Source organism: Musca autumnalis, unplaced genomic scaffold (genome assembly GCF_047663935.1).
Source record: "Musca autumnalis isolate F117 unplaced genomic scaffold, ASM4766393v1 scaffold_1, whole genome shotgun sequence".
Taxonomy (NCBI): domain Eukaryota; kingdom Metazoa; phylum Arthropoda; class Insecta; order Diptera; family Muscidae; genus Musca; species Musca autumnalis.
The window spans coordinates 237,270,869-237,287,707 of record NW_027411644.1 but is presented as its reverse complement, the minus strand read 5'-3'; the positions used below and the strand labels follow the sequence as shown (position 1 = coordinate 237,287,707).

The window sequence follows — 16,839 nt, the reverse complement described above, 5'->3', positions numbered from 1 at the left end:
CATATTAGAAGATTTTGGATTCATCAAATAAGAAATGAAGGCAAAACCGTAAAAACTCTTCATAGTTTTTATGGTACCCATTTATGAGGGTTTCGAATATACCTCTCCAATCCCTCAATTTGCACCAAAACTGTGTTCCGTTATATTGATTGAAGTGTAAACATTCGAAAAATATTAACATTAGTTCACTCAAATGCTTCCCTGAATTAATCTCCGTTTTTTGGAATCTTGCCCCAATGTGCGGCGTGTCCTAAGACACCACTTGTAGAGAAGTGTTACATGGCTGAAATACTCTGGAAATGTCGCCAACATTACTGAGGAGTTTTTTGCCACCGTTGACATTTTTGATGTTGCCTGGCCGGGAAATCGAACTCTCGACCTTTAGTGTGCAAGGCGGGTGTGCATACCATTGCACCATGGTGGAAGAAATATGACTATATCAAACTTGGACCAAATCGCATACACCTTTGTATATACCCTCAGTAGCCCCAAGGCTGAAAGAATGCAACATCTTGGAGATAAAGTTAAATGTCATTTCTCTTATTCATTATACAGTCACTTCACGTTTAGGCAATATTTTTTCTATATCTAATCAGATGTCATATACCAGCAACAATAACAACAAGTGAGCTATAACTTTCACAATTTGATAAATTAAAAACGATAATAAATCTGACAATTTTTACTGTTTACATCTAAAGCGTGATTACATTTTCGTGTTCTTTAGAAAATTTATGAAGCAATCAATCGAAGTACATATAATTTTAACTGCCTTTAACGATCGCTTGTCTGTGTGATCAGAAAAAATGTGGTTGTAATTACAATTATCCATTTTGAATTAAAAATGCAATTGATCCCAGGTACCAAATAATTAATAGGTTTTTTTCCGTTGGGTTTTCTGCTCTCCATAGGGCATCATAATACCGGTTTGAATGTCGTTCTACAGTTGACCCACACAAAAACAATGTATTCTCTAATAACCATGGATCAGTTGCAATTAAGAATGGCCGTATAATACATGGTAATGATCATCATTTATTTGGTAAAAAATCATCATGATGATGAGTTTTTGGTTTGACCGGTTAGTAGGTTGGTTGGCTGGTGGTGGCTCGGTTGGGTTTGTTGTTTGGCCAACAACCAGCTGTCTGAACATGTCTAGTCTCTCAATTTTTGTGTGGATTTCTGGCTAACTAGACGGCTTGTTGACTGTTTTCGTTGGCCATATAAATAAAGAGACTCAACTTTTCAGAGCTTTAGTTAAGTCTGAACGATCGTTGGGTTAAAGTTGTAAGCGAGAGCCGAAAGCAATTCCAGTGTATTTTTGTTGTAAATTTCAAACAGTGGTGCATTGTGTTATTGGAAAACTGACCGACCGCTTAACTTGGTTTATTTGTGAAGACCAGTTTTTGTCCACTTCTTTTACTTCTTCTTTGTGGTAAATTGCAATTGCAAGAAAAGTTAATATTTATTAAGTGTAAATACTTGAAGTGTGTTATTGTTGTTGTTATTTTTGGTTATGTAATATTTGCAATTACAAATTTGTGCGATCGGTGGCCATTGTTCTCCTTTTTTCTGCAAAGAGTCAGTTAGTAAGGTTTTTCGAATTAATTGCCTTTGGGCATGCGTGTCTTACCATTCGGTTGTAATACAAGTAAATCTATGGCAAGTGGCCAAGCAGTTCACCATGAAAACTTTGATAATCATCTTATGGTGTGCTTTTGTGTGATGAATCTTTGCTCCCAACAAAATAAAAATTAACCAAAGTCATGCAACCAACCAACAATGATGACAAATGATAAAATTAATTTAAATTTTCGTGTCAATCAAATGTGTTTTGGTGGTAATTTGTATAAATTAGTTATTGTCATGACCCCTTAATAAGTTGGATTTTAAAAAACATTAAAAAAATCATAAAAAGTGATTGTCTCATCAATTTCAATCTAAAGAGTTATTATAAAATGTCTCAAGGTGTAGTTATTGTATTCTGTGGACGGGCATGAATAAATTAATGGAATCAAAACAAACAAAAAAAGTGATGACCCCCTGGCATTCTTAAACTAATAAAAATGGCAAGGGCAGATGTCAAAAAAAAAAAAAAAAACAAAAACTTTGTGTGAAGTTGGCAAATATAAATACGATATTATTAATATTCATAATTTCTAAAAAAAATGTGATCAGCGAAAAATATAACAGTAATTTAGTTAAGAATACAAAACACCAAGAAATACCAATGGAATTTTTTTTGGTGGACTAGGTTAATAAACTCTTTAGGTAGTGTTTTTATACCATCCACCATTAGTGGAGGACAGCACATCGAAATATTCATTGGATACCCTATAAAGTACACATATCGGAAAATACAAAATTGTTCAGCAATAGTTGAATTCGAATTTCACCCTCTAATAAATAGTGAACTGTTAAAATATTCAGGATAATATGAATGAATTTCTTGGAAACGAAGTGTTTTAGAAGGTTTTTTATAATATCGACCATAAAAAATAATTTACGTGGCATCTTGTAAAAAATGGGTAATAATCTTTGGCTTGAACTTGCAATTCATAGTTCTGTGCTGAATGAACGACGAGTAAAAGTACCCTTTATGAGCAACATGATATCAATGTATGAATTCGATATAATCACTACATGCGCCGAAAAGGAATTCTGAAATTTTAAAGCCTGAAATGATTGGATTATAGAACTCGTGATTTTATGTCGTTTGGTGTACAATATTTCATGAGTGTGCTGCGCGTAGCATTTCACAGTGGTCCCTCTTGTATGGAAAGGAGTGCCAAAAATAATTATAATTGAGCTATCGCCTCGAAATTTTAATCAATTTTAGTGGATGTAGGACCACATTTGGGTATGGCCTACAATTGAAGGTACCGCAGGATTTTTGATATTTTGATGATTTTAGCCAAATTTTCCAACCGTTGGGGCTGCAATTTTGTGTTCCGAGTGAATAAAATACCTCCTTCCAAAAAATGTTGAATACAGGTCCGTTTTTAGGTAAAACCCTCATATAAATGTACCGCCCGATTTTCGGTATTTTCTAACCGATTTGGCTGTAATTTTGCATTTTGTTTTAAAAAACTCCTTGCAAAAAATTCGATATAGGTCCAAGTTTAGGTGGCGAATGGGGCAGTTTATCGTACACTAGAGACTTTCACCTGCGTTTAAAAACAATATCGAGACTCCCATATATTTCCGAAAACCAACATAAAAAAGTAATTTACAAAGAGTTTACATTTTAAGGAACTTAGAATACAAATTATGAATATGGTAAAAACCAAAAAAAAGTTTTACAATCGATGAATCCGAGTTTGATCCTTTCAGATTTCGCGAACTGTTGACATATTCAATATATAGTATAACTAAAATTCTTTAAAATGAAGTGTTTTAGGAATGGTCTCATAATATCGATCATTAAAAAAAATTTACGTGGAACCTGTGTTGGCATCATTGTAGAAAAATGGGTTGAGACCAAAATTTTTTTTATGTTCCTTTCCGATTTCTGGCTTAACCTTACAATTCATCGACCTATGCCCAAAGAGAGAATATTCCAAAGAATATTCCATGGTCCATATGATACTATTGTATGATTTTTCGATATATCCACTGCATCCACCTACAATTGATGCTGATATTTTGAAGCCTGAATTTCGGGGTTTTTTTGATTTTTTTTTAATAATCCGGACACACACACATTTTACGTCGTTTAATGTATATCTCATGAGTTTGCTCCAAAGGTCAAAATTTGATGCGTAAATTTTCTTAAAAAATCTTTTTGTAGTGAGTAAAAGTGTCATTCAATTTCCTTTGAACTCCGCGTGAATTTAGTTTTTTACTCGCTATATAAATTTATACAAGCCATTATTAAATGTAATATAGAAGGACACAGAACAAGAGGCAAAAGAGAGGCATACTGGTTAAGGAACATCCAAGAATGGACAGGATACTGGGATGAAACGAATCTAATACATGCTGCTAAGAATCGAGAGCTGTCAATAATTTCATAACATAAAAAATGTACATACATAAATGGAATCCGTTTTACGCGATTATAATATTTGCAAAAACGTGTGCCCTAAATTACAGAGATACATGAGTAACAAAGGGTGATCCGCTTAGAGGTTCCATCTTTCTTAAAGAAAAAAACACAGAAAAATCAAATTGAATGGGGAATGTTTATTTGAAAGAACTTTCGATGACATTTATTTTTTGCAGATTATGTCTAACAAATATTGGCCGAGGCTACGCCTCAGACGCTCCATTCGTTGAGTCCAATATTCAATGACTCGTTCAAGCTTTTCGACTGGATGTCTTCCCCCAAGACCGGAATCGAATATGACTTTACATTAGGCCGGGGCGATTTGTGTGGAAGGAAAAAAATGTTGTCGGGCGCCTGGAGTTTCTGATTCTTGGGATTGTACTGACCAAAAAAGTCAACTAGACCATATGTCTACGATGAAAATCGAGCCCCCGGATTTTGACTTGAAGTTTTTTTTCAAGGATTTTTGGATATTTTGGCATATAGCAACCAAATAATAAAAAATTTTATTGAAGGATAGATCCGGTTATCTAAATTTTTGAACCGGATATTCTGATATCAAAACCGATTTTGGAACCGGTTTTAAGTAAACGATTAACCGTATATGTATATTATTAGAAAGCTAATAAAATGGTCAATCAAATGACAACAAGTAGCTGATTACAACTTTGCTGGTTCCGAAGCTAGAACAAAAAAAAAAAAACGCTTTCTTAAAACGATTTTGATGTAAAATATCACTGGGTTGACGTGGTTCAAACTTCTGAGTTATGGCGAAATTAATTTATTCTTGATGAACTTTAAGTGCATGATAAAAAAACAACATAACACAAAAGTTTGACCTATGGCATAACTGTCTTTCCAGATTTATATTACTATCTTAATCTACTTTCATCGTTGTAATCAGCTACTTGTTGTCATTTGATTGACCATTTTATTAGCTTTCTAGTGATATACATAGACGGTTAAATGGTCTCTTAAAACCGGTACAAAATCGGTTTTGATATCAGAATATCCGGTTCAAAAATTTAGATAACCGGATCTATCCTTCAATAAAATTTGTTATTAACGTGATCGTCATTACAAGAGCTATTTATGGTAAGTATTTCAGAAGCACCACAGACCAATAACGAATATACATAAAAACAAAACATAGTTTTCTGAACAAAAACCGGGTAAATGTCAAAAAGGACCATGGAAACGGGGAAATATCGATTGGTCATCAATTAGAACCGTACCTAAAATCTTCTGAATAGAATATTTGGATGCTGTAAAATCTCGTCTTGTGGTACTTTTACTATGGTTCAAAAAATAAAGGACGAAAAGGACATAAAAGGAATGGAGTTAGAGGGATGAAATATTCTACAAAAAGATTCACCATTCGATTTGACTGAAGACAGTTTTTGTCAAAATAAAGCTACAATAACGCTTTAGAGAGATATAAAGCTATTTTCTCACAAATTAAGGGGCCAAAATTAAACCATTAATCACGCAATATGTCGGAATCTTGACCTATGGTAAAAATTTCCTTTTGGGTTCTTAGTACACTCACCAAGGGCTTTCATCTCCAAAAGGGATTTTCCACCCACTGAATTTGAGCCCCATTTTGTAGCACAGTGTCATTTGTCGATATTTTCTGAAAAATGTGCACCTTCTCGAGGCCATAACTGCCTGAAGGAGCGTTCCAATGCTTTTGCGATGTACTAGAGAGTTCTTTGTTATGCCTTAGCTACAATTGTTGTCATTGTGTTGGATCGAAAATCTCAATGGTTTGGTTGCTATATGCCAAAATATCCAAAAATCCTTTATAAAAAACTTCAAGTCAAAATCCGGGGGCTCGATTTTCACCGTAGACATATGGTCTAGTTGACTTTTTTGCTCAGTACAACCCCAAGCATCAGAAACTCCAGGCGCCCGTGATGGTGTTCAAATCGTCCCGCTCTACTTTACTTATTCTCACAGGAAAAAATCAAACGGAGTGATATGAGACGATTTTGGTGGCCAATCGACTGGTCCAAAACGTGCTCAACGGAGTGTTCTTTCAATAAATCCATTGATGCGATGTGTGTGAAGTGGAGCAGCTTTGTTGAAACCAAATGTCGCCGAGATTACGAGCTCCAATTTCAGACATCAAATAGTCGGTTATCACGGCGCACAGTGTTGCCTCAGTAGACAAAAATCGAAAAATGTCTTCTTGACTTTTTTATAATTTTATGGTTTTATTTTATTGAGAACACTTCAAATAGGACAAACCTCAATGATGTTGTCGATATTTGGTGTTACTATAAAGTTATAGCTCGTTAAACATAGAACATGTTTCGTATGTGACATTTACTAAAATGTATTTAAAAAAGAAACCCATGTTCATGGAAATTTTTTTAAGAAGTTATTGACATATTCCACAACTTTTGAATAGGGAATTAAAGAGTGGTCGATAGTCTTGCAATTTATGAAAAAAAAGTTTACATATAATGTGTAAACATAAAGTACCGTTATGTTGATTGAAACAGTAACGTGTTATACAAAATTCACGAATTTCGCTTCTTTCATGGAGTGTATCTAAAAATTGCAGCAAATTGCAGTTTCGACCATTTGGTACATGAAACAGACGTCCCTTTCGAATTAAAAAATGCAAAGTTTACATCCTATAAAATCCGATTCTCGGAGCCACAACCATATCATCATAAAGAATTCGCATATGAAATTTGAAGGCGGTTCAATTAAAATTGGCTGAGTTATAGCAGAATCGGAGAAATATATATGGGGGATATATCCAAATCTGAACCGATTTTTAACAAAATCGGTAAAACTGATCAGAGGCCCACGCAAATATCGCATATTAAATTTGAAGGCGGTTCAATTAAAATTGGCTGAGTTATAGCAAAATCGGGGAAATATATATATGTGGGGGCTATATCGAAATCTGATCCGATTTGTAACAAAATCGGTAAAACTGATCAGAGGCCCAAGCAAATATCGCATATTAAATTTGAAGGCGGTTCAATTAAAATGGGCTGAGTTATAGCAGAATCGGAGAAATATATATATGGGGGATATATCTAAATCTGAACCGATATTGACCAAAATGGAAATTTTTCATTCCGATGCCCGCATAAGTACTTGTATAAAAATTCATCGACCTAGGTCAACTCCTTCTATTTTTGTCCACGTTTACAAGGAAGCGGCAACACTGTGCGGCGGAATAACGGTCGCCATTGACGATGAAGTCCTAACCGGCATCATTTTGAAGAAATAGGGTCCGACAATTCCACCGTTATTTTTATTTTTTCTGGATGAAGTAGCAGCTCTTTAATCTCTTTAAGTTGCTCTTCTTCCCAAATGTGGCAATTTTGCTTCTTTACATACCTATAAAGCCAGAAATGTGCCTCATCACTGAACAAAATTATTCCCGAAACATACTCCCCACATATCGCGAATTTTCGTAATAAAGTTGAACGATTTGTAAACGTTGTAGAGGCGTACGCTTTTCCATGATAAAATGTCAAACAATACTAAACAAAAAAACACGAACACGTGACACGATTCACGCGAGATCTGTCAAAAAAGGCTGTTGAAAAAACAACTCTTGTTGGATCAAAAAAAAAAAAAAAAAAAAAAATCTGTTTGAAATAGGAGGGTTGGCGTTTTTTATTTGGGATGACGACTTCTATTTTGCTTTTCAAAATAGTCGGGCTTAATCCCATAGTCGTTGTTTTAATATTTTATTATAGTCTGGTGCTGTGGCGAGATTTGAACATTGTTTCCTCATTCGATTTGAATGAAGATATGTCATCTCATAAATAAGCCGAAAAAACAGTTAACAAAGATATAACGCTAATTCTAGATGCCTTACAGGGTCTTCAGCAGAAACTTCATCACGCCATAACTCGGAAGTTCGACTCACGGCGGATCTGTCCTTCGGGATTCTTAATATACTCACCAAGGGCTTTCACCCCCAAAAGGAATCATCTCTGCCCCAGATATTCACCTCCATTTTGTGTCACAGTGTAATTATTCAAACAACGCAAATTTAAATTTTTAAATAGAAAAAAATGTCAAAAGGGCTTTATTAATCGCAGTCGGTGAAACTTTTTTCACCAAATCGAACTAAAACACAGGACAATATTCCGCACATGGTACTGGCGTGTTTTTTTTTTTTTTTCTTATAGCCCTAGTGTATATTGAAACATTTTAAAGGCTTTTTGCATTGACGGTACACTTTGACTGCTTAGTGAAACATCGAAGTATGGGTAGATATTGAAAGAGATTGATTCGCTATATCCAAAATCGGATGCTCATCAACTGATTTTTACTAATTCGCTAATAACAGGCTTTTTCAATTTTCACATTTTTTTAATAACTGTAATTACAATATTACTCTTAATTTCCTCGCCTTATAAGTTATCACAGTGAGCAACTAAGCTTTCATGATGGTAAACTATTTTTCTTGATGAAGTTTTAGCAGAATATATTAATTATTGTATGGGATTTTAGCGAAATAGTTGGAGAACGCCCAAATATTTTAATTAATTAATTTTTGTCAAAATTTTCTACTCGAACCAAAAATATATATTTGCAACAACAACAACTATTTTGTTGTTGCTATAATATGCAATCCAATCTCTACAAATTTGGTTTCATATATTTCTAGACATTGTCTAAATTCTGTAGATATTTTTAATTTATATTTTAGAGGTTTATGCGGACTCTGGGACAGGATAATTTGGATTTACTTCAAGTTTTTTTATTATTTGTTGATTTTTCGCGAAAATAAAAATAAATATTTAAACATCTACGAATCGATATGGAATGCTGTTAGCGATTTATGCATAAATTTTCTCAAAATAAAAAAAAAAAACAAATACATAAGACATTTTTAAATATAAAAACCGCTATAACTTTTCACGCATCGGCCAATTTTGTGAACGCAAATGGATTTGAAACGAAATTTTTTTCCTTAATCTCTATACCAAAAATCGTAGATGTGCCCTCAACAAAAATTTGGTTTTACCATATCTTTTATTCCTAAAAATATTGTCAATGATATTGCTTAAGTCTGGAGTATTTCCCATTGGCTTAACTTCATCATTACACTCTATAATAGAGAGTAATGTTTACTAAAAGCACTGACAGCCTGCAAACTTTACTGATCGCTACCAATATCATGGATTCATCCCGGCGAAGGGAATTATCAATTGGCTTTTCAGTTACTGAAATTATGATTTTTTTCTCATGCTAATGACAATGATGCTCACCTCTCGGCTTTCTCGAAAAAACACCAGAACAAAATATTTGCAAGCTGTCAATACCATCAACTAAAATTTTCATTTTGGAAATGGTACATTTACCTTTCCAATTTCTTAAAATCTCACTCATAAATTACGAATGCCTTGGGGATGTATTTTACGTTTTTAAGGCACCACATACAAATCACAATTTCTTCTACTTTACTTTGCAATATTACCTCTGTAAATTGGAAAAAAATACTGAATATTAAAATTTGATGCGTTTAGAGAACATTCATTTCATTTATAAACAAATTTATCGCCATAAATTTTTCGATTTTTTTCAACGGGATGGGTAGATCTCGGAAGGGATGGGTAGATCTCTGAAGCTGTGATTAGTGAGCTCTCTGAAACTAGGTCAATTAGCTTCCCTATGATTGATGAATATGTGGCGTTGACTTTTGAGGAAATGGCCCGACCCAAGAGAAAAAACGGATGTCAGACCAGGTGACACGACGTTTATATCTGGCGAACTGTGAAACTATTGGGGCGTCCTCATTAACCGTGCAAAGCGTAGAGCTACACTGTGCAACATTATTTAAGGTGATCTTGTGCAAAAAATTCGAACTGAGGATTTTTTGAAAGTACAGACCCAAACGACAAGAAACCCTACTTGGGTTTTGTTGTGTCAGATCCAGCTCGGATTTTATGGCCCCATCTAAACATGGTTAAATATTGAGTTTTTAAAGAAATTCGGGGCTATATCTCTGAAACCAATGCGAATCTTCTTCTGACCTCTGAAGCAAATTTGTAGATAAGGACAAGAATAAAATATTTGGAGAAATAATGAACTCGAAAAACTACATTTATTGCCTCAAATTTCAAAATATATGCAAAAATTCTACAATTTTCACATTTCGCGCCGTATCTCCAAAACCCTTAGTTTTTTCTGAATATTTTCTTTTGGAAAAATATTCCCTGGAATGTAATACACAACTCTTCAGAACATGTCATTGTTGTAAAATGCCTGATGCCGTTGTTTTCAGTACATTTTTCAACGATGATTTAATAAAAATGCCAATAATGCAGTGAAATCCGAAATGCGAGAATAAACTGTTGGTGTGAACTGTGTTTGAAATACGTGTTGTAAAAGATATGATGCAAAATACCGCTGAAACAACATGAAGTAAGCATTTTAGAGTTTGAGAATGTTCTAAAGAATTGTTGAGAACTTTATTAGGAAGATTTTTGCAAAAGGTTACTTGGTTCAACTCTCAATAGTTTAGCCGATACTCACCAGAATTTCAGCAATTATGTAAAATGTCTATATTTTATAGATTTTGATGCCCTAGATGGAGTTTTTCTTATGTGGTTTTTTCAAGAGATAAGTTCTACTAGTTTAGGGCTACAATATTGCTAAAGACAGCAAGGCCAAATTCCTATTCGTTTCTGAGATAAATGCCTGATAAATGCAAAAAAGTGTAGATTTAGCCCGGTTTAGATGAGGCCATAAAATCCGAACTGGATCTGACAGGACAAAACCCTACTAGGGTTTTTGTTTGCATTTTCAGTGTTGCATAGTGTTATCAGTATAGGTCAACGTCTTCATGTAGCCCCCTTACAAGTTTACTTAGTCGTCTTTGGAACCAAAAAACCTTCCAACATAAATTTTCCAGTTTTTAATTAATTTCTCGTTGGAATCGAGCTTAATGACCAATGGTGCAAGTGAAAAAGGAAAGCCGAAGATTCGAACCCACGCAACCACCACTATGTGACATGCATGCTTCGCTTTTGGCAGGGGCTCTTCAGTCATATCGGCTGTGGAGCGGCTTCTTTGTATAACAGTAACTCCAGATTTTCGGTATTTTGAAGGTTTTAGCAGCATTATCTTATAGGAATATGTAAAATTCGGTAGTTGTCTTCGTTGGGGATATACAGCAAAAAATTATCGGTAAGGTCCACGTTAATAGCCCTTTTAATATGTATCTCCCGATTTGCACTATTTTCAAGGTTTTAGCCGCCTTATTCTACAGAAATTGGTAAAATTCGGTATATAGTCTTCGTTGGGGGTATACAGCATTCCTGTCAGGAATTATCGGTACAGGTCACACCGATTTTCGGAATTTTGAAGACTTTAACCACATTATCTTACCGAAATGGCTGTTTTGGTATTTAATCTTCGTTGGGGATACAACATTTTCCCCCCAAGAATAACTTGTATAGATCATTTTACATTTTGTATAATTTGACTTCAGTACAACTCATAGTAGATGGCATGATGCAAAGAGAAGGTCATCTAGAAAGACAAGCTGATACCTCCATTTCCTGTCAAAATATATTGTCGTAGTTTGAAATTGTACAAAAGAACATAGTTAACTATAACAAAATTATCAAACCAAATTTTGGTTATTTCAACTAAATGTTTAAATTCTTTTGAAATATCGCAAATAAAATATTTTTCTACAATTATCTTTGTGTTTTGAGATATAAAAGAAATCAAAAATAAATAAACATTTTTAATAATAACAAAATCAAGGCGAAATAATTTTTATTCGCAGCAACAACAACTTTTGACAACAAATGAAGGTGCAGAGTTGTATTTTTGGGTGAATTTGCCTTTTGGATGGCTTCTTTATTGGGCCATGGTAGAGGGTATAAAAAGTTCGGTCTGGCCGAATTTAACGCCGTTCTTAGTTGTTTCGTATATGTTTGCGATATGCTGTTGCTTATGTCGATATACTCGTAATAAGTTTATTATGACATTTACAAAAATGCCCAATTACTTAGTTAAAACATATTCAAGTAACAGTACTGTGCATTTAAAAAACTACGGAGTAGTTATATGGAAAATTTTAACTACGTACGTTCTATCTTATTGTATTTATACTTATTTTTATATATTTATTATATGTATGTTCTCATTCATGTTATAATATGTTTATTGATAAACCTCTCTTTTTCCATTCACAGATCAATTTTATATATACAAAACTCTTCCCTTGTAATTTCAAGATGAAGACTTTCATTTGTGTAGCTGTGGTTTTCGCTCTTGTTGCTGTGGCCAGTGCCACTAATGTGAAAAATTGCGCCAAAAGTAAGTTATCCACATTTAAAAAAAATTTTACAATACTATAATATCTCCTAACTTCTTCTCTAATTCCAGCCAAGGCTCGCCATTTGGAAAATGGTGATGTGACCATTTCAAATTGTCCAAAATCAAAGTGTACTCTGAAACGCAACACAGAACCAGAAATTGAAATTAAATTTGTACCAAATCGTGATTTCAAAGAATTAAATTCTGATATTCAAGGTATTATATTGGATGTACCATTACCATTCCCTGGCTATTATGGTACCAGTGCTTGTTCATACATCTACGATGCTGAGGGTAAAAATCAAGTAGGCTGCCCCTTGAAAGCTGGTGAAACCTATACCTATAAGAATAGTTTTAAAATTCTTCCCATTTATCCAACTGTCAGTTTAACCATTCACTGGGGTTTGGGTGACAGTGAAGGTGATGCCGTTTGTTTCGAAATACCAGCAAAGATCAAAGCATAAATGTGTTATATGTAATTAAATAGTTGTTAAGTATTGTATTTTTTTTAATTAGTTATAGATCTCAAATTAATATGTTATTATTTGTATTGAAATTGTGTGTTGTAAACGTTTTATATATCAGGCTATAACAGTTTCTGTAAAATACCTACATACATTCCATATTGGAGATTAAAATGTATAATTAGATTGCCGTAATTATCCGAATAGCCGTCATCTGGGGTAATGGTAACAAGAAATTACCTTTTTATGGGCATTGATGGCATTCCCCACCCAACCGTTTGTGTGTACTCTTACAAATCAGTTGAAGAATATCCATATTTTTTTAAAATTGTTCAAATAGATATTATTTTTAATAATGACCAACGAATCGTGCAGTTAAATTTGAAATATATTTCAATATAAGCTTTACATTTTTTATACAAAATATGTAAATTTGTTTTATTTTTTATTAATTCCTCTTTTAAGTTGAGCCGAATGATCGAAGATAGTTATGCAAAGGAACAAGTAAGAAAGTATCAGTCTGAAACTGAAACATTAAATGTCCGGGTTCGATTCTCCAGCCAGGCAACATTACAGCGGAGAAAATTTTAAGCCACAAAAATATATGTATGTATGTATGTTAGCGCGGCCCAAAAAACGACAAAGTTTTTTTTAACGCCTACCCGCAACATTTTTTTTCATTTGATCCAAAAACCTTATATATGAAATTTAATGGCGACCGGTTAACGTTAACACGTGCCACCAGAGGGATCTTTGTTTCCATAATAATTTGTATGGGGACAAGTTTGCATTTTTACGAAAATTCTCTAAAACCCACAGTTATGGTCTGATCGATGAAATTTTTTTTACCAGTTCATTGTTGTGTTGTGATGTGATTTAACTTAAAAAATGAGTTTGGGGCCTGGAATTACATAGTTATATATCAATAAATTTTCAAAAAATATTATTGCTATTGTGTTTTTAACTGTAATGTACTTTGTTGAATGGAACGTAACTACAAATGTTCTGCAATGTTCAGTCAAATTCTTTTTTGACGACTTAAATTGGACTTCCTAGATTCCGAATAAACAAATTCTGGCTGCAACTAGCCGCAACTCTTTTTAGTAAATGGTCTGAAAATATAGATTAAATCCTCAAAATACCCCAAATCGGACTGTACAGTTATATGTGGGCTATATCAAAACCCAGATTTATGTTCACAACTTTTGGTGGAGAAGATGTAGAACCTCCAATGTCAATATTCAGCTTATATGGTCTGAAATTGTGGATAAATCCTCAAAATACCGAATATCGGGAGGTAGCGTTATATTCGGGCTATACCCAAACGTGGACCTATGTTTCTTGTTGAAAAGATTAGTGACGTAGGTGATGGAAGATACTAAGGAACGGTCCGGCTTTAACATGGCAAAGCCCAGGATTTATCTTGGTCCCTCTTTCATCTCAAGTGGACACTGACTTCACGGTGGTGTCACCTGGAGAACTGCCTTTAACACCCGTTGAAGGTAGTGAGCTAACATGTGCCGCGCATTTACCCATAAGAGAGTTAAAAACTTACTATGAAAAAAACGAAAGAAAAGAAAAACAAACCCCTTTAAAGTTGACGAACCCCGCAAACGTTTTAAGAACCATAATCTGCGAATCTGCACCTGGAATGTTCGCACTCTTTATAGAGAAGGTGCAGTTTACGCATTGGCAGATGTACTTGAAAAGTACAAGGCCGACATTACTGCCATACAAGAAATACGATGGATTGGGAAAAGCGTCTCAACAACACCTAAAGGTGACTCACTGTATTATAGCTGCCATGACACAAAGCATGAGTTTGGTTGCGGATTTGTAGTTGGTCGGAGGTTAAAACACCTGGTCTCCAGCTTCACACCAGTGAATGAAAGACTCGCTGCAATTCGATTAAAAGCTAAGTTCTTCAACATCAGCTTTATTTGCGCTCATGCTCCCACTGAAGACAAGGACGAACAGACCAAAGATATATTTTACGAGCGCTTCGAAGAAACTTATGACCGTTGCCCTGCCCATGACATTAAGATTATTCTAGGCAATTTTAATGCCAAAATTGGAAAGGAGAATATCTTTGGCCCAACAATCGGGAAATTCAGTCTCCACAATGAAACATCTGACAATGGTTTGAGGCTGATAAACTTTGCAGCTGCCAAAAACATGGTAGTTAGCAGTACCAGATTTAAGCATCTCGATATTCATAAGGGCACCTGGCTGTCGCCAGATCAAAGAACAAGAAATCAAATTGATTACGTAGTGATAGATGGAAGACATGCATCGAGCGTGTTGGATGTACGATTGTTTCGAGGTGCAAACATAGACTCGCACCACTACCTTGTTGCAGCAAAGGTACGTACCAGATTAAACGTTGCAAACAAAGTGCGAACAAACACAACACGGATGTTGGACATCTGTAAGCTGCAATCACAACAGATAGCCACAGCATATTCCACTCAACTGGCCCAACTGCTTAATCAAAGCACTCCTCATCGCGATAACATATCAGGACAATGACAAAACATTGTCCACTCCATGCAAACAGCCGCAAAATCCATACTTGGATACCAGAGACCTCCACCAAGGAATCCATGTTATGACTAGGAGTGTCGTGCTGCTACCGAATAGAAAAATGCGGCATATAGGGCTACTTTACAATCAGTAGCAATGCGTAGCGCACGAGAGATGTATCGGGAGAAAAGGAGAGAGGAGAAACGTCTTTTCCGCAGGAAAAAGAGAGAGATGGAACAGCGGGATTGTGAACAAATCGAGATGTACAGGAGACAGAATGAAGTCCGAAAATTCTATCAAAAAGTGAAACATCAAACTGATGGCTTTGGAACTGGCACATCCTCCTGTAGAGACAAGCAAGGTAATCTGGTAACTGATACAGATAGTGTGCTAAGGATATGGAAAGAGCATTTTTTCAAACTGTTGGTATCCAATATTAGTGAAGTCGACGAAGATACCACAGATCCAATCCCAGAAGATGGTATTGAATGTATACCACCCGGACAGGATGAGGTAAAGACAGCAATAAATCGACTAAAGAATAATAAGGCAGCAGGAGCTGATGGCCTACCAGCTTCCAGGAAGAACACGTACCCGACTATTAGAACCTGAGCATCCTGTGTCCCGTCCGTGAGAAAGAAGATAAGACTTTATGCTCCAACTACAGGGGCATAAGTCTTCTCCCTATCGACTACAAGATAGTGTCAGGGATATTGTGCGAACGACTGAAGCCCATCGTCAACGAAATAATTGGACCATACCAATGCGGCTTTAGACCTAGCAAGTCCACCATTGACCAGATATTTACCCTGCGGCAAATCCTGGAGAAGACCCAAGAGATGCAGATTGACACATTTCACCTTTTTGTCGATTATAAAGGAGCCTTCGACAGCCCGCTGCTTTCAAAGGTATTCCAAGCCATGTCTGAATTTGATATTCCCGCAAAGCTCATCCGGCTTTGTAAAATGACTCTAACTGACACAAGATCTTCAGTTAAAATAGGAAAGAATTTCTCCCAAGAGTACCAAAAGAGGTTTCAGGCAAGGAGACAGCCTTTCGTGTGATATTTTCAACATCCTGCTAGAAAAGGTTATACGAGAGGCAAACGTCAAAAGAAGTGGTACAATCTACACCAATAGCTACATGTTACTTGCTTATGCTGATGATATAGACATCATGGGACAATCCGTAAAAGAAGTAACCGATACCTTTATGAGGGTCGAAATGGAATCTGCTAATGTGGCTCTGGCGAGAAGACCAAGTTGATGGTGTCGACGCGCAATGCGTCCATTGAGATCGGACCAACTGTTGAAGTTGGTTCCTATAATTTTGAGGTAGTAAAAGACTTCGTATACATCGGCACTGCCGTAAACACGGCAAACGACATCAGTTGTGAAATAAAAAGAAGAATTGTATTGGCCAGCAGATGCTACTTTGGCTTAAGTAAGCACTTAAAAAACAAATCCACAACACGTCAAACAAAAATAA

General features: G+C 35.3%; 1 protein-coding gene and 1 long non-coding RNA gene across 3 annotated transcripts; one reads left to right on the top strand and one right to left on the bottom strand.

Annotated features, from left to right (window-relative positions):
• Nucleotides 1-519: 519 nt before the first annotated feature.
• LOC141389281 (uncharacterized) lies at nt 520-1,727 on the bottom strand. Its single transcript, XR_012409017.1, has 2 exons — nt 1,634-1,727; nt 520-1,572 (listed from the first exon to the last, which is right to left on the bottom strand). It is a non-coding gene; the product is annotated as an uncharacterized lncRNA (long non-coding RNA).
• On the top strand, nt 1,064-13,252 carry Npc2b (Niemann-Pick type C-2b). Of its 2 annotated transcripts, none has more exons than XM_073960598.1 (3): nt 1,064-1,435; nt 12,241-12,364; nt 12,434-13,252. In XM_073960598.1, exons 2-3 carry the CDS (start codon nt 12,283-12,285, stop codon nt 12,826-12,828), a joined length of 477 nt encoding a protein of 158 aa, XP_073816699.1. In that variant the 5' UTR covers nt 1,064-1,435; nt 12,241-12,282; the 3' UTR covers nt 12,829-13,252. The 2 variants fall into 2 exon arrangements, with proteins under 2 accessions (XP_073816699.1, XP_073816700.1); XM_073960599.1 differs by having other exon boundaries at nt 1,256-1,457.
• Nucleotides 13,253-16,839: the final 3,587 nt, after the last annotated feature.

Bases quoted from the DNA above. Each gene is read 5' to 3' on its own strand.
- Npc2b (XM_073960598.1), top strand. From the start codon at position 12,283: ATGAAGACTTTCATTTGTGTAGCTGTGGTTTTCGCTCTTGTTGCTGTG. The intron at 12,365-12,433 runs GTAAGTTATCCA...CTCTAATTCCAG, and splicing joins TGTGAAAAATTGCGCCAAAA to CCAAGGCTCGCCATTTGGAA.